At 35.2% G+C, this 27,580-nt stretch overlaps 1 protein-coding gene across 8 annotated transcripts in view; it reads right to left on the bottom strand.

Annotated features, from left to right (window-relative positions):
- The window catches only part of LOC150099837 (uncharacterized), a 196,911-nt gene that overhangs the window by 17,747 nt on the left and 151,584 nt on the right, over positions 1-27,580 (bottom strand). For 7 of the 8 annotated variants that reach the window (XM_090403651.1, XM_090403650.1, XM_090403655.1 and 4 more), the window contains exon 8: positions 14,214-14,361. The exons of the other annotated variant lie outside the window; for it this stretch is intronic. In XM_090403651.1, the coding sequence (XP_090259777.1) occupies positions 14,214-14,361 (148 nt within the window). The remainder of the gene's footprint in view (positions 1-14,213; positions 14,362-27,580) is intronic. 8 annotated transcript variants of the gene reach the window in all.

Genomic DNA, 27,580 nt, shown 5'->3' with positions numbered 1-27,580 from the left:
CTATTATGGGCAAACAGGGTCAGTGAACATCTGCCTGGAAGAACATGAAAGATACATTCACTACTATTACTAATGCAAGTCAGGAATACCACGCTTTGGGCACTCCTTCACACAGAATTAGATGGAGGAAAACGAATGTGCTATTTATGAGTCGTCATAGATCTGAAAGATTAATTTTTGGGTCAGCAATGGCTTTGAAGGATTCTCCCAACCTTAACAAATATGGTTGCATTAATTTGCCAAAAATCTGGGAGATGGTTATCCTAAGAAAAACTCCTGGATAGTGTTTTTTTTTTTTTTCCCGTTAGAGGGCACCAAAAAATAGGACTTTAGATCTTTTGTCTTTTGTAATTATATTGTTTCACTCACTCACTGTCGCGTATACAAGTGTGTTGTGCTCTGATGATGCCGAGTTGAAAATCAGCGAAACATAAGCGTTAATAAAACATCTTTGTGATAAAAGTGTTGTTAATACCATGAAAAATAAGTCATGAATAACCATCAACACCTAAGCTTATCTGTTAAATGTGATTAAAGCAATTTGGTATGAGGGATTCTAGCAGATGCAGTGTGTGTGCCAGAAGTGTTATGTGAGTTAATGTGAGAAGTATGCATCCCAAAAGGCAGATAGTGGTGTAATGAATGGTTATGAATAAAAAGGTGTGAAATCAGACTGTAGTTCTGCTTCACTTTGTTGTAGTGTACAATGTAGTGAACTTTGTTGTTCACTACAACAAAGTGAAGTGCATTGCAAAATGAAGTGAAGTGTAAATTTCTGACAGAGGAAAACTAGTTCGCTTGACGTAAAACAGTCTAATTTTAAATCAAGTGTAACTTTCTCATCTACAGTCTTGGGTGCTCTATCATTAAGGAATTTAAAGAATTATGGATATAGGTAATACTCTCTTTAAAAAAATGAAGCAAATGTAAGTGGACTTGGAGATCACTAAATGGAGAAGTTTTTGATCAAACTGATTATATGGTGAACAACATGGTAATATTAGAAAGTGTATCTGTTATCAACTATTTTAACTATGATAGTGATCACAGGCCTAAAAGCAAGGATAAAAATAGACATCAAGAGAGAGACAATACTGAAACTGGTAATGAAATAGCCCACAACAAAAAGTGAGGAGATAGTAAACCATAAAGAAAAGTTTAAGGAAATAAGGGAAAGAAAGCTTAAAGAAAGAGACATGGGGAAAAAAAAAAAACTTATTGGCAATCTAATCAAATAAAAGAGAAGAAATAAGGAAAAGGAAACAAAGAAGTAGCACAGACACGATATAGAACTTGTAGACATGTGAAAGATAGATAGAAAAGAAATCAGATATACATCAGAAAATTAGAACAATGTAAAACATAATAGAAAACAATAAAAAAAAATCACTGAAAATGATCAAACAAGAGCCTATTCAGAATGCAAAATGATCCCTAAAACTGAAACATAAAGTACAGAGAAGGGAAAGAAAAAAAAAAAAAAGGAAATATACAGCGATTTTTATCAGCACCTACACAAGTGCAAAGAAACAGACAAATCCTTAATGACATTTAGATGAGATAGACTGAATATATAGTCTTCCACTCATGACATATTACTTAAGACAATCATTTAACACATTTGCCAAATGTGAAAAGTTTTTAACCTTGGGTATAATATATTACAGATACCAAGTAATTTTATAACCTTGGTTTTAATCTTTTTTCTCAAGTACGCAAACAGACAAGTCAGTCAAGTTTGCGCAAGAACGTAGTTCAAGACTTATGGTGGGTGGTGCAACACCAAGGCAATGCACCATCAAGAATTGCCTCAGTGTTGCACCACCACCACCACCATAAGTCTTGAACCACGTTCAGCTGCAAACTTGACTTACTTGTCTGTTTGCTTACTTGGGAAAAATGATTAAAACCAAGGTTATAAAATTACTTGGTATCTTTAACACATACCTTGGGTATAATACCCAAAGTAAAAAACTTTTCACATCTTTCTCTCATCCAGAGATTCTTAATTAATAAGGTTAAAGCACCTTGTGGCAACTTACATGGGTAAAATTGATAAGCTCTGTATTACTTAAACCTTGGCATTTCAGGGTCTGCCTACTCACTGATGAGATCTCAATAAAGGTTGAAACCGGTCTGGGTAGTGACCCCCACCCATAATGTATAACATTATACATCTCCTAGGTGATGTGTTTTACATTTATGGGAAATACTAAGGAAAGTGATTAGAATTTAATCCATCTTTACCACGAGTTGTTGATGTTATACCACCATCATAAGTCTTGAACCACATTCAGGCGCAAACTTGACTTGCTTGTCTGTTTGCTTACTTGGGAAAAAGGATTAAAACCAAGGTTATAAAATTACTTGGTACCTTTAATATACATTCACCAAATACTACCACACTCCTGCTTCTCATGAACCAAGATGTAATTGCTGTCTTCTCATGAACCAAGATGTAATTGCTGTCTTCTCATGAACCAAGATGTAATTGCTGTCTTCTCATGGATCAAGATGTTATTGTCATGGCTATCTGCTGCCACTGAAAGTGAGAAAACTTTCAGAGGGTTTTGAAAGGAATACAGTACCTCATAGTGCAATATGACAGCAAAGTGTATAAATGGTGTCTGGAAGAAGCTGCTGAAAATACCTGTTCACACATTTACAGAATTCAACAAAGTATTAGAAGAGACTGGGGACAATACAATGTGTTAGCTAAAGAGGTGAGAGTAAATATGTAGAACATTTCTTGGAAGCTGTGAAGAATAGCTCTCAGATGAAGATCTTAGAGGAGGTACAGAACTAGAGGTACAGAGATGTTGCAAAAGAAGAGGAGGAAAAAAAAAAGATAGGAAGCTAAATCCCCCCAAAAAATGTGCAGCAAAAAACTGGCAGAGGCATTTGCCAATAATTGCATTTGTTATAATTAATAAGTCAATTCAGTTCTTTGAGGAAATGAATCCCAACATGGAAGATTTAGCAAGTAGAAGAATGATGCAAACTGCAATTGCTTGCTACAGAGAAATTTATACAGAAAAGGAAAGGAAACCTGTGCACACTAAGTTGGATACAAATTCTTAAAGATGCCTATTCATGCTATCATGCTGTGAAGATGAGCTTATAGCTTCCACAAGTTGTGTGTGTGGTGAACCATTCTCAGAATGGTTTGTTGCAATTACCGAATTTGAAGAATTTCAAGTTGATTTCCTAGCTTCCTCTGTCTCTTCTGATGAACTGTCTAATTAATAAAGCAGCAACTTTGAAGAATGCTCTTGTTCCATGTCTTTCAATCTCATTATTTTACTAGTAAGTACATAGAAACATTATGTACATGTTTAGAACAGACTGCTTTCAGTATTTATACAGTAACCTATAAATGTTATTTGTACAGGTAACTCTCATATAATACGATACTTATACAAAGTGGTCTACAAATTGTAGAAATCCTTGTTTAACGCGGTATTTATACAATGCAGTTTCGATAAAAACACAGTCTACAAATGGTAGTAAACCTTTATCATCATCATCAAATTCCTGCCATGTACCCTCAAGGGGTATACAGGATATCATAGTACTACATGAAAAAAATTACATCATTACTAACTTCCTATCTACAATTTTCCTCCAAATCAGTCTGTTACTTGTCAAGACTCCAACATTATCAGATCTTATATTTCTATCGTCTAAGGCACTTTATCAATCAACCTATATCTTGGTCTTCCTCTGGGTCGTTTTGTTGCAAACCTGGCAGAGAACACTTGTTTTGATAATCTTTCTTCGCCCATTCTGTTTAAGTGACCATACCACCTGAGATTAGCTCTGCTAATGCATTCCTGGATGCTGACAATGTCAAGTTCTTTCCAAATATCCTAGTTTTTAATATGATATTGCCATTGATGCCATCTGTTCACACCTCTAATCTTTCTCAGGACTCTCATATCAGCAGTCTCTAGTCTTTGGTCAAGTGTTTTACTTCTGACCAGCTAGTTCCATAAGATAAAACTGGTTTGAAACTGTCTTGTATACAGCTAATTTAGAGTTCTGACTAATTTCTCTCTTATTCCATATGAATTTATTAAATTGACTTCTATACCAGCTTTGCTGATTCTGTTGTCTATTTCTATATTTAATTTACCATCTTCACTAAAAATCGTGCCTAAGTAGCTGAAATGTTTTACTTGTTCCACAGGGTTCTCCATTGACAACACAGTTGACATTTTCAATGATTCTGCCTATTTTCATTGTCTTTGTCTTTTTAATGCTGACCTTCATACCATATCTATTACAACAGTTATTCAATTTAGTCAGAGAATCTTGCAGACTTGTAGCGGATTTATTTAGAAGTATAACATCGTCTGCATAAAGCAAAGAGCTGACATTAACATCTCGAATTTTGATATCATGTTTAATACCACTTTCCTTCATAATGTGATCCATATAGATAATAACAGAAGGGATAATGTACATCCTTGTCTCACACCAGATTTAACATTAAACCATCTTCCTGTACTTCCTTCAATTCTAACTGCTGACTTACAACTCAAATAAAGACTAAGTATTGCTTGATATAATGCCCCATCGACACCATATAACTGTAGCGTATTGAATAGCTTCTCTCTTGGAACCTTGTCATATGTCTTTTCCAGATCGACAAAACTTAAATACAGATCTTTGTTATATTCCCATGCTTTCTCGACCATTTGTCGTAAAGTGAAGATCTGATCCTGACAGCCTCTATTTGGCCTGAATCCAGCTTGTTCTTCACCAAGCTTTTCTTCCACAACTCTTCTCAACCATTTCTCAAATATACTTACATAGATCTTGCAACACTCAGTAGGGAAATACCTCTGTAATTCTCACATTCAGTTTTATTTCCCTTTTAATATATGGGCACTATGGGAGCTCTACTTCAATCATTAGGAATTCGTCCCTCTGTCCGGGCTTTCTGAACTATGCAGTGCAGCCACTGTAAGACTCTTATACCACAATGCTTCAACTTTTCTGGTCGAATATCATCTACTTCTGCTGCCTTTTTCTACTTCAAGTATGGATATGTATTCCTGACTGCATGCCTGGTCAGTGTTTTTTTACCACTGTGCTGTCATCACTGCTTGTTTCATTTAGCAGTTATTCAAAGTAATTACTCCATACTTCAAGGATATCTTTTTCTCCCGTTTTCATGTCACCTTTATCATCTCTAACTCCTTTTACAGCACTCTTTCCTCCATTCCTAAGCTTCTTCAACAACCTCCAGAATACTTTGCCACCTTCTTGATATTTATTTTCTATATTCTTGCCAAAGTCCTCCCATGACTTTTGTTTAGTTAGCTTTACACAGTGTTTAGCATTCTAGCATTTGTCTCTGTATTCTCTAAGAGCACAAGCTGACTTATTTGCCAGGAACTTTTGATAGGCTTTTTTCTTTTCCTTCACTGCCTCTTTAACTTCCTGTGTCCACTATGGAGTTCTAATTTTTCTATCCTTGCAGACAACTTCACCACAAGCCTCTCTAGCTGAATCAATCAGGGCTTTATTCAAGAATTGCCACTGAATCTCCAGGGTTTGATTCCTGTTCTCAAACTCTTTCATTTTTTCTTCAATAATCTTTGTGTGTTTTAGTCTACAGTTCACATCTGAGAGCTGCTCAACTTTTATTCGCTTTAAAACTTTCTTACATGTTATTCTTTTCAATATGAAATTCAATTTTATCCTGCTCAAGACTAAGTGGTGATCACTTCCAATTTCAAATCCTCTGTACACTCTGGTGTCCTGCACCAGGGAGAAAACATCACTATCAACAATAACATAATCAATGAGACTTTTCTTATACCTTGCCTCTTCTCTCCATGTGAATTTGTGCACATTTTTATGTTGGAACATGGTGTTAGTAATAACCAGTCGATATCCTGACAGAAATCCAACAGATATTTGCCATTATTATTAGCTTTGCTCTTTTCTCCAAATTTTCCCAAAATATTTTTGCATGTCTGATAATCATTTCCTACTCTGCTATTGAGATCCCCCAACAAGGACCAACTTTTCCTTTGTCATTGTATCAGTTACTTTTTGTAAAGCCTCAAAAAATGCCTCCACCTCTACCTTAGTAGAACCTTCTGTGGGACCACAAATAAGTCTCATTGTCCAGTTCCCCATTCTCATATATGCCTACATTACTCTACTTGGTACTGACTGCCATTCAAGAAGATTAGCCTCGTATTTTGTGTTGAATACTATGGCTACTCCTTCTTTTCCTTGATTGTCATTGCCTGAATATAACATTTTGCATTTATTGCTCAGAAAGATCTTGCCAGTTTTTGTCTTTTTCGTTTCGGTCACCCCCTATTATGTCGATCTGGTACTTATCTAATTCCTTAGCTAGTTCCATTTCTTTTCCATTCAAGCTCTTATGTGGGATTTAGCTGACCAAATTGTATTCTTATTGGTTAAACCAAAATAAAAAATAAAAAAGCAACCCTTTATCGTTTCATATCTTTTTCACCACGTGACTTAAAAATTAAATTTTATCTTCGTTAAATTTGCATCTGCCTGTATTGCGCATGTAGTTATAAGTAGCGAATTTATATTAGGGGAAATACCCTTTAGTACGCATGTATGTCAATTGTTTACTATATAAAGTGTTTATTGTTGAAAGTTCCTTTTCTGCCAGGAAAGAGCATTAAAAATCATAATTGTGTTAATCTCACAAGCTGATCACTTTATTTTCTAGTGAGTTACATACAATGTGTAATGCTTTTTTTTTATGGAAATATTTTATTTTTATAGTAATGGCCATTTAGAGAGCTTCTGGGATATGGTTGAAAACAAAATTAGTGAATTAATTGATGGGTAAATCAATTAACTCACTAATTTTGATTTAAATGAGAAGGAACAGGTACAATTAATAGATGACGTTGAACTAAATAGTGGGGGGGAAAGTTCTGCCGAAGATTCTGATTGCGATGAATCCGTTAAAGAATTCAGTTTAAAGGAATTAGCAGAAGGATTGAACTTGGCAAGAAAGTTAGGAAGTTATTTTACGGATAATGATCCCTCAATAGAGCGCTCTGGAAAATTCACTAGACAACTGGATTTTGTTTAGCTCCATATTATAAACTTAATAAAAAAATTGAAGCATGTCTTACTGACTTCTTGATAACTAAACCAGCTGAAGTATGCAATGAGAATTATACAAATGATGTCTAAGAGATTTCAAGTGTTCATGACGTCCAGCCACTCATAAATAAAGGACATCTACGAAATATTCGTTTTGAAGACCGTGATGATGATTTAATTATGCACTTTATTTAATTGTGCCTAAAACATTTATGTATTATGGGCAATGAAGTTTATGTACAATTTGAAATTTTTATAATTTTATACTATGTATTTCATAGTTTGTTTTCTTAACTCACATGAATTACCTGAATTAAATAAAATTTTTTTTTTGTGGGATATGTCATTGTTGGTTATATAATTTAAAAAAAAAAAGATTTTAGAACATAACCCTACTTTTCCTATGTGATCTGAGTCTCACATAATGCGATTTATATAACGTGACATTTCTGTGGAACCTAACTTCTGTGTTATACGAGGGTTACCTGTATTGTATTATTTCGCTATAAACAAAGAGTAAAATTTGTTAAAAATATAACAAAACAGACATACACATTTTTGCATTCAGGCATGTTAATACATCTTTATGTTTTATATAGTGATTTTCATCTTATGATGGGATAGTTGGAATAGAACTCATCATAAGTGAAGGGGATGTATACAGATTATATACCATTAGACATATTTCAGATTTTTGATAGCTTTTTATATCTTAAGTACAGATATATACTCATCATTGCATTCCCCTTTCCTATTGTTCACCACTCTTCTGTCACTTTGTTGCATTCAGTAATCTTTCAAAGCAATTACTCCAGACAAGAATAGCTTTATCTTTAGCTTTGATGTCACCTTAATCATCTCTAATTACTTTTACAACCACTTTCCTCCATTTCTAAGCTTTTTCAGTAGCTTCCAGAACATTCTGCCACATTCCATGAATTTATCTTCCATGTTCTTACCAAAAGTCTTCATAGCAACTTAAGTTGCTATGAACTTTCAACATGCTTTCTTCTTTTCCATGACTGTTTGCTTCTTTCACTACTTGCATCCACTATGGAGTTCTGATTTTTCTATTCTTGCAGGCAACTTCAGCACATACTTCCCTGGCTGATTAATTCAGTCAGGGAAGTATGTGTATAAACTTAAATATAAAGAGCTAATAAGCTTAATTTCGGCAATATAAACATTATTTAAATTAAGGGGATATTAAATCCCACATTGTTTTAAAACCGAATAAGAAACTCAAAGATTGGAATCAGAGAGTTTCGTGCAGAATATAGTAAACTATAAAGTATCGGCGATCACTAGCGTGAGCTAATGCAAGTGACCCTAGTACGTAGTGCAATACCGGACAACTTGTAGCAAAGGTGGTAAAGTTCTGATCGCTATTCTTAGGTATTATCCATAATGTAAAAACACATTTCCTAGGAAATGTATGCTGTTATTACATTATGGTGGGAGGTCACCACCCAGACCAGTTTCAGCCTTTATTGAGGCTTCATCAGTGAGTAGCTAGACCAAATTAATACCAAAGTGTATAGAAAAAAGAACTTATACACATGTGGGATTTAACAATGTGGGATTTAATATCCCCTTAATTTAAGTAATGTGTATAAACTTTCTTACACACTTTTCTTTTAAATATGATATTCAATTTTTATCCTGCTCATAAATAATTAAATCCTCTGTATTCTTGTGTCGTGAACTAGCATGAAGAGATCACTATTACCATTTCTATTAGCTTTGCCATTTTTATTAGCATAAAATTAACTTTGCCCTTTACTACAAATTGTCCAAGAAATTTCTATATGTCTAGCATTCATTTCTTACTATGGTGTTTAGCTATCCAATAAAGACCAACTTTATCTTTGTGTCAGTTGTTTCTCTAATGACATAAATATTCCTTCAAGTACAATCTTCTATGGGATGATCACACACAAAATACGTCTCATTGTCTAATTCCCCATTTTAATGTTTGCCCACATCACTCTGCTCGATACTGCTGCCTGCAATTCAAGAAGTTCACATTTAATATTGAATACTACAGCTGCTCCTTCCTTTCGCTGATTGTTATTATTGCCTGTATATAATCTGAAATAACCATCTTGTAATGATTATTTCAAAGGATTTCTAAATAACAAATTATGTCAACCTTGTGCTTCCTTAGTTCTTCTGCCAGTTAAACTTCTCTTATGTTGATGCCTGTTATGCTAATGATGCCAATCTTGAATTCTTCTGATGGTGATTTGAAGTTTATTCCGAAGCTTATTTTTCACTGTTCATTCTAATTCCTTGACAAAAACAGTGGGGGGCTTGTATAATCAGGCAATGCCTCATCTGGGATGAAATCTGATCATTCTTTGTACCATCGTTTTGCATTTTTGTTTACACCAATTTGGTTGGTTAAATCCCAAACTATAACAGTCCATCTTTGTTCAGTATCCAGGTAGACACCTACTAATTAGGTCAGAACTTTGGCTCTTAAGTGACCCTTAATCCATAAATATACCAAGAAGCTAGTATAATAATATATATATATATATTTTTATAAATATTACTTTATGCAGATAGAATTAACTGTTCTATTATAGCATTAACATTAATGACCAGAAATCTAAAATCATGTTACTTGGCTCTAAGAGACCGTAAAGTAGTGCATAATGGGAATATAAATTATAATACTGAAACAAGTTAATTAATATCAAATGAAAAATTTTATGCATGTTTTATCTGTATAGATTAAAAACTCTACACTGATTTTGAAAAATAATTCTGAATGAGTGAAGATAAAATAATAAGATGTGAAATATATATATATATATATATATATTGAATGACATAAAAATATTGAATGACATAAACCGAGAAAAAAGCAAAAAGGTTTAATGGAATCACACGACTAGTTTCGGCTTTTTTACAGCCTTCTTCAGGTGTTTTTATAAAAGAAAAGAAAAAACATTAAACATTGAAGATAAAAAACCATGAACAGCACAGGAAAGTCACTATACATATTTAACATGAAAACGTTGTAGGTAACGTATTCAAAGCTGTTCCTTCGTTGGCCACAATGTTGGGCGAGTGCATGCATATAGCATCTCATGTGCGCCAGTATTTGATCATAGCAGAATGACAGTCTGGGAGGTTATAGCTTAAATTATTATTTAAATGTACAGGGGTGAGGATTCTACAATTTTTCTCTCCAATTCATCATGGCAATGGAAAATGTTAGATCTATCCCAGAGGATTGTATGACTATAGTTTTCATCATCAGAATCGGCCGAAAAAAGGATATGGCTGGATAAAGCACTGGCACATATTCTCTTGTAAGCTATGTCCCTCCTGTGCTCCTCCATACCAATTCAACAGACTTATCTGTCTGGCCAAAGTAAGGAATGTCACAGTCACACCATATCTTAAACACACCGGGATATTTTAGATTGTGATGGCTAGGCTTTGGACGGCTCACTAGAGAGCAGATCTTAGGAAGCAGAGTAAATAAAGTTCTAATGTTATATTTTTTGAGAACCTTGGCTAATTTTTGAGAAACTGTGCTTATGTATGGAATAGATATATTGCCTTTAACATTATTCATTTCTTCAGTATGGCGACTAGAAGGATTAAAAAGGAATTTTTTAATAATTTTTTGAGAATAACCATTCAGTCTGAAAGTAGATTGATTTCTTTGCAAAGTTCATCTGGGTCTTCAAGAAGAGAGCGAGCTCTATGTCCCAAAGTAGAAATAATTCCAAGTTTCTGAGGACGGAAATGATGGGACTGACTATGGAGATATCTATTGGTGTGTGTAGATTTTCTGTGCATAGAAATTTTAAGTTTTTCAGAAGAACGGGTCAGTTTCAAGAAAATCAGGGAACCATTAGTTTTAAACTCACCGTGAATTGGATATTCGGGTGTTGACTATTGAGATGTTCAAGGAAATCCAGGAGAGAATCACGTCCATGGCTCCAAATGAGAAAAATGTCGTCCACATATTGTTTCCAAATTCTAGGTGCTAAGGAATAGGAAGAGATAGCTTTAACTTCAAAATCCTCCAAATAAATGTTGGCAAGTACAGGAGATAAAGGATTACCCATTGCTAGACCATGATTTTGCTTGTAGATGGTGTCTTGAAATCTAAAGTATCCAGACTTGATGCAATGAGTAAGTAAGGCTAACATTTTTTTGGATAACTTATCTTTGAGTAGTGTCAGGACTTTGTCTTAAGAACATTTGTGAACAAGGATACTATATCAAATCTAGCCATGATTTCATTTTCTTTAACAGTAATATCCTTAATGTATGATATAAAATCCACAGAGTAGATGTTGTATCATATAAATAAAATCATATTTTTGTATCATATAAATAAAAGACGAAGACTCGGGAGAAAAACATTTGAAGTATTTTGTGAGATGTTTTTTTTTCGGCCAATTCTGATGATGAAAACTAGAGTCATACAATCCTTTGGGATAGATCTAACAACATTTTCCGTTGCCATGACGAATTGGAGAGAAAAATTGTAGAATCTAGAGAAATCATCCTCAACCCTGTACATTTCAATAATAATTTAAGCTATAACCTCCCAGACTGTCATTCTACTGTGATCAAATACTGGTGCTCACGAGATGCTATACGCATGCACTCACCCAACAATGTGGCCAACGAAGGAACAGCTTTGAATAAGTTAACTACGTTTTCACGTTAAATATGTATAACGACTTTCCTGTGCTGTTCACGGTTTTTTATCTTCAATGTTTAATGTTTTTTCTTTTCTTTTATAAAAACACCTGAAGGCTGTAAAAGCCGAAACTAGTCATGTGATACTATTAAACCTTTTTCCTTGATTTCTGTCATTCAATATTTTAAAAAAAATATGTTTAACAACCGAGTAAATGAACCTCCATGCATGCGCACACACACACACACACACACACACACACACACACACACACACACACACACACACACACATACAGGGTGTTCGGGATAAATTTGACATATTTATAATTAATTATATTTTTCCGTAAGTTACATGTATTAACACACACTTCTCTTCATTTAAAAGTTTGGACCCTTCTTCATTCATATACAAGATGTCAGAAAGGATGGATAGCTGGAACCCACCTGAATCATGGAAGAGAATAACTTGTATCATGATGATTCGTGCCCGCCATCAAAATAAGGATATTACGACTGCTGCCCAATGCTCCCTGAATACAGTAAAAACAATCAGGCATGACTTGCAATGGTGACTACGAGGATGTAGCAAGAAGAAAGATCCCTAGCAGACGATCTGATTGCGTTCGTACAGCAGAATTCCTCGCAAATCTGCAGGAACAGGTGTTGAAGAACCCTGGCATTGGAATTCGGGCTTTGTTCGTGGAGTTGCTAACTGTAGTCAAGCCCTGGATAACAAGGGTAGCCAATGGTAGGCCGTATGTATGGCAGCAGGATTCGGCCCCTTGCCACACCTCTGGGAAAAGTCAAAAATGGTTGTCTGAAAATTTCTACGACTTCACCAGTCCAAATGTTTGCCCTCCAAACTCCCCAGACCTTAACCCCATGGATTATTTTGTATGGGGCGCAGTTGAAAAAGACACCAATCGCACTTCCAGTAATACAAAAGCCCAGTTAATGGATAAAATTAAAACAGTTTTTGCGGCCCTTCCCAGGGAGACTGTAGCATCAGCTTGTTCGAGGTTCCGAAGCAGAATTGAAGCTGTGATCGATGCTAATGGTGGTTATTTTGAGTAAATCTTGTTGATAGTATTGTAATTAACTCTGCCTGTAATGTTTTTTTGTCAATTCATTAAATTTAATAGATACAAAGAAGATTTTCTTTTTCCTTACGAAACTGTCAAATTTATCCCGAACACCCTGTATATATATATATATATATATATATACTGACTATAACCGAGACTAAAATAACAATTAAATTTATTCAAAACGCAACATGTTTCATCGGATTGTCCGACTTCTTCAGGCGTGGGAACATAGAAAGCAAGTAAAGACTATAAGAAACATCGTATCACTATAAAACGACTATTATAAAATCAGTTAGCTTTGAACCGTAGCTAGAGTCCGTGTTGAAGTTCTATTGTTAAGTAGCTGCGTGCGTCTGATTTCACGCGTGTGCCAATATCGGATAGCAGAGCTGAAAGAATCCGGTAGATTATAGCTGAGGTTATTATTTATGTGATGAGGGGTCCATAACAATTTCCTTAGACTCGACTATGCGTCGCTCCACCTCGTCACAGCACATATGAAGGTTTAAGGTTGTTGTCCAGTTTATCTCATGTTGATGGCCTTCATCAGTTGTGTTTACTGAAAACAGTACATGGCTTGACAGGGCACTTGCTCTAGTTCTTTTGTAGGCAATGTCTCTCTGGTGTTCTTCTGGTGTAGACCAGAGAGACATTGCCTACAAAAGAACTAGAGCAAGTGCCCTGTCAAGCCATGTACTGTTTTCAGTAAACACAACTGATGAAGGCCATCAACATGAGATAAACTGGACAACAACCTTAAACCTTCATATGTGCTGTGACGAGGTGGAGCGACGCATAGTCGAGTCTAAGGAAATTGTTATGGACCCCTCATCACATAAATAATAACCTCAGCTATAATCTACCGGACTCTTTCAGCTCTGCTATCCGATATTGGCACACGCGTGAAATCAGATGCACGCAGCTACTTAACAATAGAACTTCAACACGGACTGTAGCTACGGTTCAAAGCTAACTGATTTTATAATAGTCGTTTTATTGTGATACGATGTTTCTTGTAGTGTTTATTTGCTTTCTATGTTCCCACACCTGAAGAAGTCGGACAATCCGATGAAACATTTTGCGTTTTGAATAAATTTAATTGTTATTCTAGTCTCAGTTATAGTCAGCATATATAAATATGATCATATCCCAGTACCGAGTTAATACTACAAATTGATATATATATATATATATATATATATATATATATATATATATATATATGGGGAGAAGGAAAGAGAAATAATGGGTCAGTAATTAACTTTGAAATTTTATGTTACTAGAATTTCTCTTTAATTACTATTTAAAAAATAGTTTTATTATAACAGTGCATACCCTTGTATATTGGTTATGTCTTCTTGTACTCTACACCTTAAATCAGTAAGTTTCTCATCTAATAGTTGAACATCATCATGTGACTTGAGAAATGATTCCAAAGAAGACTGAAATGAACTGGTATCCTTTAATGCGATATTCAGACAAGCTAAAATAAAAGAATATTAAAACTATTAATCTGCAGTACATAATGTATACTGTTCAATAGGGGTCATAGCAGAAGCATTCACGTCATGACCGCTGCAGGCTTGTTTACAAGCCACGAATTCTGCTTCCAGCGATCTACAGTATGGTATAGTGCAATATAGTCTTCTATAGATTTGTACAGTTTTATAATGCAACTAGCATCTTCTTTATCAGAGACACAATGACTAAAACTCAACGGCCCTTATGGGAACCAACCCTGACAATCATCTCACACAATACAGAGGGCCTCTCCTCTGTAAAAGATCTTATTGCAAAAATGTGTAAAGAACAAAAATGTGATATTTTATGTCTATAGGCGACACACAAAGGACCTCAACAATTCAGACCAAAATTGCTGGAATGAAGTTCATAAAAGAAATACCACATGAAAAGTATGGAAGTGCTATCTTCACTTGGCAGGAGCTCCAGGTTATAGGATGCCTAATCACAAACCAAAATAACATAGAAATCCTTGGAATAGATCTGGATAACATCAGTGTTTTCTCAGTATATAAACCACCTAGTATAACCTTTGCCCTTTGCTTTTGAAATGTCCCAGTACTTGACACAAAGGAAATCTGCTATTATTATAGGTGACTTTAACAGTCATAGCACACAATGGAGTTATAGTGAAACAAATGAGGATGGAGAGTTAGTTGAACAGTGGGCTGAAAGTAATCAAATGAATCTTATACACGATCCTAAACAGCCATCATCATTTAACAGTGGAAGATAGGAAAAGAGGTTATAACCCAGACCTTGGATTTGTTAGTAATATACCGTATATTATTGCATATAATGCGATCCATGTATAATGTGAACTAGAAAATTTTGTTTGAAAACTAGCCCTAAAATGCCATGTCCACGTATAATGCGATCTGTTAATCTTGTTCCATAACATTATAATATAATACGAATTAACGAAAGAAATTATTATTATTATTTTAACGGTGTCTCCATGGAGTCAAAAGACTCATCACGGGAGACCTGATATTGACACACTAACCATTATTTACACAATACCTGTCATACCTCTCCTTAAATTCATTCACTGTTGAAGCATTCACAACCACCTCTGGCAAAGCATTCCACCCATTCATAACCCTCCAAGTAAAAAATCTAGTCTTAACACCCTTGTTAACCACACTCTTACACAATCTCAAGGGATGGCCCCTCATTCTCTCACATCCTGCACTGGTCTTAAAAATATCATCAGTATCAATCCTGTAAAATCCCTTTAACAATTTAAATAACTCTATCATATCTCCTCTCCTACGTCTATCGGCTAGTTTTTTGGAGCCCACAGATCATCAATCTATCCTCATAGGGAACATCCCACAGACCTGCAACAATCTTTGTAACCCACCTCTGAATCCTCTCCATCACTTCCGCATCACCAAGAAATTCTGGTGACCAGATCTGTGCACAATAGTCCAAATGCAGCCTTATTAATGCCTTATAGAGTGGAACAATAACTTCCCTATCTTATACACGATCTTATACACGACTGTTAGTGTGTTCCTCAACAACCATGTAATTCGATGTAATGCTTTCGCAATCTTTGCAATATGCCCTTTAAACACTTAAGTTCTCTGTCCACAATAACTTCCAAGTCTCTTGTTTCATCAACTTCCTGCAGTTCAGTTCTGTTAATATAGTAAACAGCATGCAATGTCATCCTCTCGAAGTACATCACCTTACACTTAGCCACGTTGAACTGACAGCCATTTACCTCAGTTCATACCGTCAGCCTATTTAAGTCATCCTGTAAAATATTTACATCATTTGAATTGATTATTGCTCTTCCCAATTTTGCATCATCAGCAAACAAGTGGATATTTCCATTCAAGGTATTTCCAATATCACTGATGTACAAATTAAACAATAGAGAACCAAGCACTGAGCCCTGAGGTACACCACTAGTCACTTGCCTTTTCCTGGACTCAGCTCCTCCGTAAACCACTCTTTGATATCTGTCCACCAGCCATCCTTTAATCCAAATCACCATCTTCGGATCCATACCCATTTGCTCTAATTTATGTAACAGAGTTCCATGTGGAATCCTGTCTAAAGCCTTTGCAAAGTCAAGCAGTATCACTGAGTAAGGATTTCCTTTATCCAACTCCACTGTTACTTTATATAGAAAGTAAGCAAATTACTTAGGCAAGACCTACCCTTCACAAAACCATGTTGGCGCTTATAAAGTATCATATTGCTGTCTACCCAGTCCTGAATTCTAATTTTAACCAATTTCTCCAAAATCTTAACCACCACTCCAGATATACTGATTGGTCTATAATTTGCAACCTCAGTCTTATAGCCTCCCTTGTGCAATGGAACTATTTTCCCCTCTTTCCACTCTATTGGCACTTTACCAGAACTGAGGCTTAAATTAAACATCCTGGTTAGAGGATGTTGCTAATTCTCTTGCACATTCTTGTAACACATGGGCTGATATGCCATCTAACCCAATGGCAGTGTTAGCATTAAAGTTCTTTAATATATTAAGCACCTCAATTTCGTCTATCTCTATACTCTCATCAGTCAATGGCACATTTGACACTGCACTATCACTAAGAAGATGGTACACTTTTGCAAAATATTTATTTTAAAACAAAATACAAGATGAATTAACAAAAGAAATATTTATTTTAAAACAAAATGTCAAAATCCTTTAAATTCTTCTTCTTCATCTTTTGAGTCAAACATTTCATTTATAAATTCCTCTGTAGGGATTGCGTCATCAGTGTAGCAGTTGTCATCATCATCTTCATGCTCTCCAATTTGTTGTGCATCATCCTCGCTTTCGTATATGACGTGATCTTCGGATCCATCCATTGAATTACTTTTCAACGCTCATTTCTTAAATGAGCGTTGAATCATTTCAGATGGTATCGAATCCCATGCTTCATTAACCCATCTGGTGACTAGGGCGATCTCAGGCTTCTGAAAATTCCCATCCTTTGTCATCTTCACCAAACCAGATGACATCCATTTTCTCCATTTTTCAAGTAAGTGATCTTTAAATGGCTTATTCAAGCTGACATCAAGCAGCTGCAAAACAGAAGTTAGACCACCCAGTATGACTGCTAGGTCTGTACGTAGCTCACGTGCTTTCTCTTTGCTTGCCTCTGTTAAATGCGCCCGGAACATATCCCAGACTAGCATGCTTTGTTGACGTAACAAGCTACCTGGACGTATGTTCCATACTTGATCCAGCCACAACTGTACACCTTCTTCATCCATCCAACCTTTCTGATTGGCACGAACAATTACACCTGGTGGAAATTTCATATGCTTCGGAATTTTCTTCCTTTTAAATATCACTGTTGACTTTAATTTAGTTCCATCTGCCATGCATGCTAGAACGGTAAAATGCGTTTTTTCATGTCCCGTTGTTTTTATGAAGACACCCTTTTCACCAACTGAGTTTACTGTTCGATTCCCAGGCATATCAAAGTACATGGGCATCTCATCCATGTTACCAATTTGGGAAAGTTCATATCCATGACACTTCCGTAATTTTATGATAAATTTATGGAAGGACTGCACTTTTTCTTCAAGCTGCTTTGGTGACGTCTGCAAAATTTTTGTTCAGTGTTGTAATGTTAATGCTTTGCGTTCCATAAATCTGTTGCACCATCCAGGCGAAGCAAGAAAAGATGAAATACCTGGTGTGTCCTTGAATTTGCCATTCTTGAGTTGTAGAGCTCGAAAACGAATTGCATTTCTTGTTACTATAATGCCATCTTGTCGTTGCGTCAAAATCCATTCATTTAGCTCTTCTTCGAGTTCTGGAAGGGATGCTACATCTTCACGACGCGCAGGTTTCGTTTTGGGGATTTTTTCAAGACTGTCTTTTTGCTTACGCCAAAGTCTAATATTACTCTCTGCTACACCAAATTCTCTCATAGCAACACCGTTATTATGTTTTTCTGCAAACTGCATGACATGCAATTTAAATCCTGCTTCAAAAGATGAATGTTTATGTTTCTGTTGGCTCATTTTCAGGCTAGGTTTGTTTAATGAATAATATTTAAAATGAACTGTGGTTAAACCGGTATACCTAACTGTGCTCTATCATTCGGCGATGAGGGAGTGCATCATATCTATGCATAATGCCAGTAATGTAAGTAGCTTTATGCACAGATACGATGCACGCTCGGTAACCGAATGAGAGTGGGTCGAGTAGATTTGGTTGCATAGGCATTAGGTAGTATATACTGTGTGTGCAAGTCTAATAAGATGTTATATTTTTTAGGATCTGCATATAATGCGAACCCCTAACTTTAAGTAGTATTTTTACCATAAATTTTTCGCATTATAAGCGATAATATACGGTAATAGTTAATCTGTGCACTAAACAGGTACTTACACCAATCCCAAGTTCACAACACAGATCAAATAATGCTGCAAGTTTTCCCACCAGTCCGACTTAAGAAGATCCCACTTAGAAGATGCTTTAATTTTAAAAAAGCTAATGGGGAACAGTTCTCAAGAGAATTAGACATAAACCTGACCAACATTTCACCCAGACCAGAAAATTACAGAAAGTACATCGATCAAAGCTATTAGAAGGTCTGCTACCAGGCACATCCCATAGAACATGTTACATTCCAGGTTTTACAGAGCACAACACGGAAATATATGAAAGATATTGTGACCTATATATGATAAAGATCCATTTTTATCAGAAACAATTGATGCAAGAGAGGAACTTATAGTAGCACTGTCTGAAAAAAACAGTCAACAATGGGCAGAGAAAATTAAAAGCTTAGTCGCAGGAAAGTTTACAAGTCTCTCAAACACAGTAGCAGGAAAGCCTGGCTCTTACTCAAAAAATTATCTGGTGACCCCACAACAGCAGCAACCAAAGTTAATATAAATGCAAACCAAATTAAAACTCAGCTATCTCTGAATGGTAAACCAAGTACTGAAGGAAAAATACCTAAAGATTATATTAAAAAACTTAGAGATTCAGAAAATAATCTCTTCAAAGCACTATTTACTAAAGAGGAACTAAAAAGCCAGCCTGGCTGACCGAGTGGTTAGTGTATCCGCACTCCAGCCAAAAGGCTGCAAGTTCGAATCCTGTCATTTGCATGGATGTTTGCGATTGTCTGTGGAAATACCAGTGGTGGCAGCGGTAGATGGAGTTGGTGGATTGAGTTGGTACCCTCTCTCAATGTATCTATGGACTCCCTGAGTGTGAAATAATAATAGAAAAGGCAACATAGTGGTTGTTAGAATTTTTCAACTTTTGTTGGAAATTTGTTAAAATACCCAGCATATGGAGGCAAACGAAAGTAATACCTATCCTGAAACCGGGTAAACCTGCGCTCTCCTATGCACAACACTGAAACTGTATGAGAGGTTAATCTTGAACAGACTAAGTCCAGAAATAGAGAAAGTTCTGATAAAAGAACAGGAAGGATTTAGACCAGGAAGATCATGCACTGGACAAGTATTAAACTTAACACAGTTTATTAAGGACGGGGCTTTGAAAGGGGGTTAGCAACAGGAGCTGTATTTATAGATTTGACAGCAGCATATGACACACTAAATCTTAGAAAGCTTATAGTCAAAATTTACAGCATGACAAACAGCTATTGGTTAGTGGAGATATTTAGGTCGCTGTTGTTCAGCAGGAGATTCTTTGCTGATTTTCAAGGAAAAAAAAGAGCATATGGCATATTCAGAAAAATGGTCTACCTCAGGGAAGTGTGCTATCTCCCCTCCTCTTCAATATATATACTAATGACCAACCTATAAACCCACGGTCAAGAACTTTCTTATATGCAGATGACCGGGCAATAGCTTATCAAGCAAAATCCTTTGATGACATTGAGAAGCAGCTCATACAAGAACTAGAAACCCTTACAGTTTACCATAAAGAAAACCAACTGAAACCAAATCCCAGTAAAACCCAAATGTGTCTTTTCCATCTCAATAATAGGGAGGCAAGGAGAGAGTTGAATATAGAATGGAATGGTGAGAAACTGGTCAATTATCCAAATCCAACTTACCTAGGCGTTACACTAGATAGGACCCTAAATTATAAGCGACACATAGAGAAGACAGCAGCAGAAACTCAAACACGTAATAATCCACAAGTACTGCACACCTCTGCACTGGTACTCTGCTTTTTGACAGCCGCATATGCTAGCCCTGTTTGGGAAAGATTATCACATGTCAAAATTATTGAAAAGGTTCTTAATGAAACATGTCGGCACATTACCGGCTGCCTTAAGCCTACAAAAATCCATCTATACTCACTGTCTGGTATTGCACCTCCTCACATCATGAAGGACTACACAGAGTACATGAGCAGAAACAACTAAATGATGAATGTAATAAGAGACAGTACATAAGAAGCTAAGATCAAGGACAAGTTTTATTCACTCAGTGGAACCATTGGTTGATTCCATAAAAGCTACAAGGTCAACAATGTGGCAAGAACAATCTCCAGAGGCTCTGAACTTAAACGAATCTCTTCCTACTGGCTTACATCTTGACTGGAAAAGATGGAAGACATTGAATAGACTTCATTCTGGAATGGGCAGATCAAAGCAGAATATAGCCAGATGGGGCTACACAGACAATAACAGTTGCTCATGTGGTGAAACACAAACCATGGATCATCTTCTGCAACGCTGCTTAATAGACATTAATAATATATGTACCCAAGAAAAGTTAATACAGTGTAATGAAACAGCTTTAAAGTATATTAGTCACTGCATGAGTGAAATTTGACTCAAAATTTTTATGTTTTTACTTAATATTTCACGCAAGTGACATTTTTGTCTTTTAATCCCAATTCTTTTAATGTCTATTTCTTTAAATGTATGCTTTTAATCATTTATATGTATGCTCTTACATTTTCTGTAGTTCAAACACGAAATAGATTTGTGGACTATAACAAGCATATAACAGTATACATTGGAATGCATATATATATATATATATATCCCTAAAACATTGAAAAAACATCTAGAAGCACTCGAGTTAGATGGATTAAAAATTGGGCAGCTGCAAAAGGCCACTTTGTTCGGCACAGCTTTCATTTTCAGAAAGTATTTCCACAACTCATAGGCCCTTGGGTAGGGCCCGAATTAGTGGAATATAACCAGCCTTTTCTTAAGACTGAGGAAGCAAATCAAGCTTTGATGAATATTGTATATATATATATATATATATATGGCATGTCATATATATACTGTATTATATATATTATATATATATGGCATGGCATGTCATTATATATATATATACTGTATTATATATATTATATATATATGGCATGGCATGTCATTATATATATATATATATATGACAATTATACAAATATGACATGCCTTTGTAGCTGCCACATTCTCTGCAAGGTACATTTCCTACAGGAACAATCATCAATGTTTTTAAATAAAATCTAGATTCTCCAATATGCTCTCTGACTCTGTTGAATCTAACATTTGAAAAGGTCATTAGAGAACCTAAATGAATAAGGAAGAATGGAAATGAAAGGAACAACACTCTAATGACTTATGCTGGTGACATCATAATTACTGAAGACTCACTCTCTCTCCATGGAATGTTATACAAACTATGTCTAATTTAATTAAGACAAGTAAGCCTATGATTTCGGTCATAAATGAGTCATTATATATATATATACTGTATTATATATATTATATATATATGGCATGGCATGTCATTATATATATATATATATATATATATATATATATATATATATGACAATTATACAAATATGACATGCCTTTGTAGCTGCCACATCCTCTGCAAGGTACATTTCCTACAGGAACAATCATCAATGTTTTTAAATAAAATCTAGATTCTCCAATATGCTCTCTGACTCTGTTGAATCTAACATTTGAAAAGGTCATTAGAGAACCTAAATGAATAAGGAAGAATGGAAATGAAAGGAACAACACTCTAATGACTTATGCTGGTGACATCATAATTACTGAAGACTCACTCTCTCTCCATGGAATGTTATACAAACTATGTCTAATTTAATTAAGACAAGTAAGCCTATGATTTCGGTCATAAATGAGAAAGAGACTAAATATATGTGCATTTCAAGGACAATCCAACATGACTGCTGATAATTTTATCTATGAGCAAGTGGATAGTTTTAAATATGTAGGAGTCAACTTTAACAGCTACAACAATATGCATCAAGAGATAGAGGAGAGAACTGAGAAAGCCAATTGTGGATATTTTGCAATCTTACTAATCTTAAAGTCCAGAATATTATCAAGAAAATCCAAAAAAAAAAAAGCTACAAGTTATCTATGTCTACTATTAACCTAAGGCTGTGAAACATGGTCAACAATGAAGGAAGATAACAGAAAATTTATTTTACAGAAAAGTACTAGAAAACATTTTTGGACCCTCTTATAATTATAGACTGAAAACACTGAAATGATATGAATGTAGACATGACGAGGAACTACGATATCTGTTTCAAAGATCTGTTTCATAATGGCAACCAATTATGTCCAATAGTTATCTATGTCCAACTGACATTCTATCATTTATAAAAAAAGTGAGTGGTTTGGTCATGTTTGGAGAGCAGATGGCCAGTTGATCAAACAAGAGCTCACAAATAAAATTGAAGAAAAAACCTTCAGGAAATCTCTGAGCACAACAAATGGATGTGGTTATGAAAGTGTAGAATATCTGTATTAAAATTGAGATATCCCACAAATTAAAAATAAATTAAAATTAAGTTAGTAATAAGGTATTCTATAAAAGTTGTTAGTTAAACATTTGTTTCTGTATGTCACGAGCAAGACGTTATGTCATTTTTGTCTTTGGCTACTGAAGTCTTGCTTAGATGTAAAATAATTTTATTTCAATTAGATATTAAAATGTAATTTAAACATTGTATGAGTTGTCGAGTTTTGAAATGTCTGTGTTATACATAAACATTTACAAAATGTTGTCAATGACAAGGGAAATGAAAGTTACCACTGTAATTCACACTGAGCGAATAATTAAATAAGCTTACCTCTCGGGGGGACCTGTAACCCCTAGAGAGCGTGTCCCATGGGTGGCGGATAGGGGAGCCCACCATGTGTGTGCATGCGCGTGCGTGCATGTGTGTGTATATATATAGTGGAGTGGTCCGAATATACTGAATAAGGACAGACCAACAGGGCCATAAGGGGCAATCATCTTGATTGTAAGGGAAGCGGCACTCCCATGGACCCCTAGCTGGATCTATCCTCTCCTTCTTCTACTTCTTGGATCTATCCTCTCCTTCTGTAAAGTGGATGACAATTTAAACAGGAATTGCATGCGAAAAAGAGACTATGGAAGAGATATAAGGAGACAGGTGAAGAGAAGATGCATGAAGAGTATAAGACACAGGCCAGAAGAGTGACTAGTATGGTAAGGAAGACAAAACTGGAATATGAGAGGAGATTGGCCCAAAGATACAAAGAAAATCCTAGGGAATTTTTTAGATATGTGGCCAGTAGGAGGAAAAATGACTGTGGAAGAATGATACTGTGGAATAAATATGGGAATAGAGTGACTGATGCAGAGGACATAGTGGAGTTGTTCAATGAACACTCTATTGGGATATTTCATCCTGGAGAAGTAGGTTTCTATACTAGAGGGACAGGGCAGCCAGACGTACCCCATTTTGGGGTATAATACCCCCATTTACTGAATTAAATTTATAAAATGCCCCTTTTGTAAAATCTTAAATGGGTTACGAAAATACCCTTTTCGGTGTTTCGACATAATATCCATTTTTCAGTTTTCTGTACTAAATAAATAAATAATGCCTTTACTGCGAATGCCACCAAGTAAGCAAAATGTAAACGCTACAAATCATATAATACCAAGTTAAGTGATTATATAAGAAGAAAATTAGCCACATGTAAATATTTTGTTGAAATGCATTCTCAAAGACTCAAAAAACAACTTTGTATCCTACTCATATAGATCGTTATAGGATATTTATATTATGCTTATTTTCTAATGCTCGGCACCTGTCACAGGCCGAACACAAGGGGAAGTACGGCTCCCACAGTCACTACTTGAGATCTTTTTTATTTCATTGTATTAACGTAAGGCATTAAATTCTATAAATACTACTTTAACCCTTTTCACAGAATGTCTTCTTCATCATCATCAAATATGGAAGAAGAAAAATACAGAGGTTAAATCAAGAGAAAAAAAAGAAGATAAAACATCAGAATTATTTCAACAAGAAGCGGTAGAAAACTTACGCCTGAATAAAAGGAAGAACTGTTGGTAAAGCGAAATGTTTATGGTGCAATTGTGAATTTTCCATAATAAATGGAGGTGTTTATGACCTTAAAAAGCATATGCTAAATAAAAAGCATAAAAAAGGGAAAGTATTAGCTAGCAATCCAACTTTTTCATATTTTATTTCCTCAAAGTCGTCATTAGTTTTGACTGAAGAACAAAAGACTGTTGCCGCGAAGCTACCTTTGCCTATCACACAGTGAAAAGTGCGCATGGCTATCGATCATCGGATTGCATTAGTTCATTATTCAAAACATTATTTAGTGATTCAAAAATCACTTCTCAATTGACATGTGTGCAAACAAAAATATCTAAAATAATAAATGTTTTAGCAAAAGACTGTGTATCTACACTTCTCGAGAATTTAGGATAAAATCGGCCATTTTCAATTGCAACAGATTCATCAAATAAAGGAAACATTAAAATGTTTCCTTTAATATGTAGATATTTTTCTAAATCTAGTGGAGGAGTTCAAACAAAACTTTTGAGTTTCTTTAACAGCCAGTCAGAAACTTCAAAGGATATTTCTTTGCTTACTTCAAAAATTGAAGGAGCTGAATTTAAATTCCAAGAACATTGTTAGTTTGTGCAGTGATAACGCTAATATAAATTTTGGTATTAATCAGAGTGCATTTACAGAATTAAAGAAATTTAATAAGGATTTAATAGATATGGGGTGTCTTTGCCATGTCTTACACAATGCAACAAGAAAAGCTACAAGCTGTTTAGAAGTTGATATAGAATGTGTAATTTTAAAAACATATAATGAATTTAGTTTACATAGTAAAAGGTTAGAAAATTTAAAAGAACATTATGAATTTTGCGACCTAGAATATTCAGATCTAATGTGTCATGTTCCTACAAGATGGCTGTCACTCCTTCCAGCAGTAGATAGGCTAAATAAAAATTTTGAGCCAGTGAAAAACTATTTTCTATCTTTGAAAAGATGTCCACCTATTTTACAAGATTTTTTTTCGAACGAATTAGCTGAAGCCTATCTTTCTTTCTTTTCAAATGCAGCAACCGGTGTCCAAAACGTAATTTGTAATCTAGAGCAGGATGGTCCAATTATAATAGAGCTATTTAACCTAATGGCCAATCTAAGAAACTCTCTACTTTCTAAATTAAATGATCATTTTTATGGATTCGTTGCTATACAAAAATTGAAATCTTGTCGCAAACCAGTGGAGATAAATTTGTTTAAGAAAAGGGCAGACGATTTGCTGAATACTTTAATTCGGTATATTGAAAAAAGATTTAGTTTTGAAAATAATAAGCATGAGTATCTTAATATATTCAAATTACATGATGTGGCACTTTTTGTTCTTTTCTTAAAAGTTATAGATTCCACAATTCTTCTCAACTGTTTCTCAAGTATACTTGCATAGATCTTGCCAGGAACACTCAGTAGGGAAATACCTCTGTAATTCTCACATTCAGTTTTATTTCCCTTTTTATATATATGTACTATGAGAACTCTACTCCAATCATCGGGAATTCGTCCCTCTGTACAAGCTTTCTGAACTATGCAGTGCAGCCACTGTAAGACTCTTATACCACAATGCTTCAGCATTTCTGGTCGAATATCATCTACTCCTGCTGCCTTTCCACATTTCAAGCCTTTCGTGGCTTTTTCTTTTTCAAGTATGGATATGTATTCCTGACTGCATGCCTGATCAGTGTTTTTTACCACTGTGCTGTCATCACTGCTTGTTTCATTTAGCAGTTATTCAAAGTAATTACTCCATACTTCAAGGATATCTTTTTCTCCCATTTTCATGTCACCTTTATCACCTCTATCTCCTTTTACAGCACTCTTTCCTCCATTTCTAAGCTTCTTCAACAACTTCCATTATATTTTGCCACCTTCTTGATATTTATTTTCTATGCTCTGGCCAAAGTCCTTCTATGACTTTTGTTTAGCTAGTTTTACACACAGTTTAACTTTCTTACATTTGTCTCTGTATTCTCTAAGAGCACAAGCTGACTTATTTGCCAGGAACTTTTGATAGGCTTTTTTCTTTTCCTTCACTGCCTCTTTAACTTCCTGTGTCCACCAGGGAGTTCTGATTTTTTTATCCTTGCAGACAACCTCACCACATGCCTCTCTGGCAGAATCGATCAATGTTTTCTTCAGAGATTGCCACTGAATCTCCAAGGTTTGATTGCTGTTCTCAAACTCTTTCATTTTTTTTTCAATAATCTTTGTGTATTTTAGTCTACACTTCACATCTGAGAGCTGCTCAACTTTTATTCGCTTTAAAACTTTCTTACATGTTATTCTTTTCAATATGAAATTCAATTTTATCCTGCTCAAGACTAAATTGTGATCACTTCCAATTTCAAATCCTCTGTACACTCTGGTGTCCTGCACCAGGGAGAAAACATCGCTATCAACAATAACATAATCAATGAGACTTTTCCTATTCCTTGCCTCTTCTCTTCATGTGAATTTGTGCACATTTTTATGTTCGAACATGGTGTTAGTAATAACCAGTTCATGTCCTGAGCAGAAATCCAACAGATATTTGCCATTATTATTAGCTTTGCTCTTTTCTCCAAATTAGGAAATGATTATCAGACATACAAAAATATTTTCGTATGTCTGATAATCATTTCCTACTCTGCTATTTAGATCCCCAACAAGGACCAATTTTTCCTTTTTCATTGTGTCAGTTGCTTTTTCTAAAGCCTCAAAAATTCCTCCACTTTTACCTTAGTAGAACCTTCTGTAAGATCACAAATAAGTCTCACTGTCCAGTTCCCCATTCTCATATTTGCCCACATTACTCTACTTGAGACTGACTGCCATTCAAGAAGATTACTCCTTCTTTTCCTTGATTGTCATTGCCTGAATATAACATTTTGTATTTATT

This window comes from Typopeltis vanoorti, chromosome 14 (genome assembly GCF_054136105.1).
Source record: "Typopeltis vanoorti isolate ZY-2024b chromosome 14, IOZ_Tvanoo_1.0, whole genome shotgun sequence".
NCBI classification, from domain to species: domain Eukaryota; kingdom Metazoa; phylum Arthropoda; class Arachnida; order Uropygi; family Thelyphonidae; genus Typopeltis; species Typopeltis vanoorti.
Note: the sequence above shows the minus strand (reverse complement) of the source record. Positions and strands in the feature narration are given on the sequence as shown.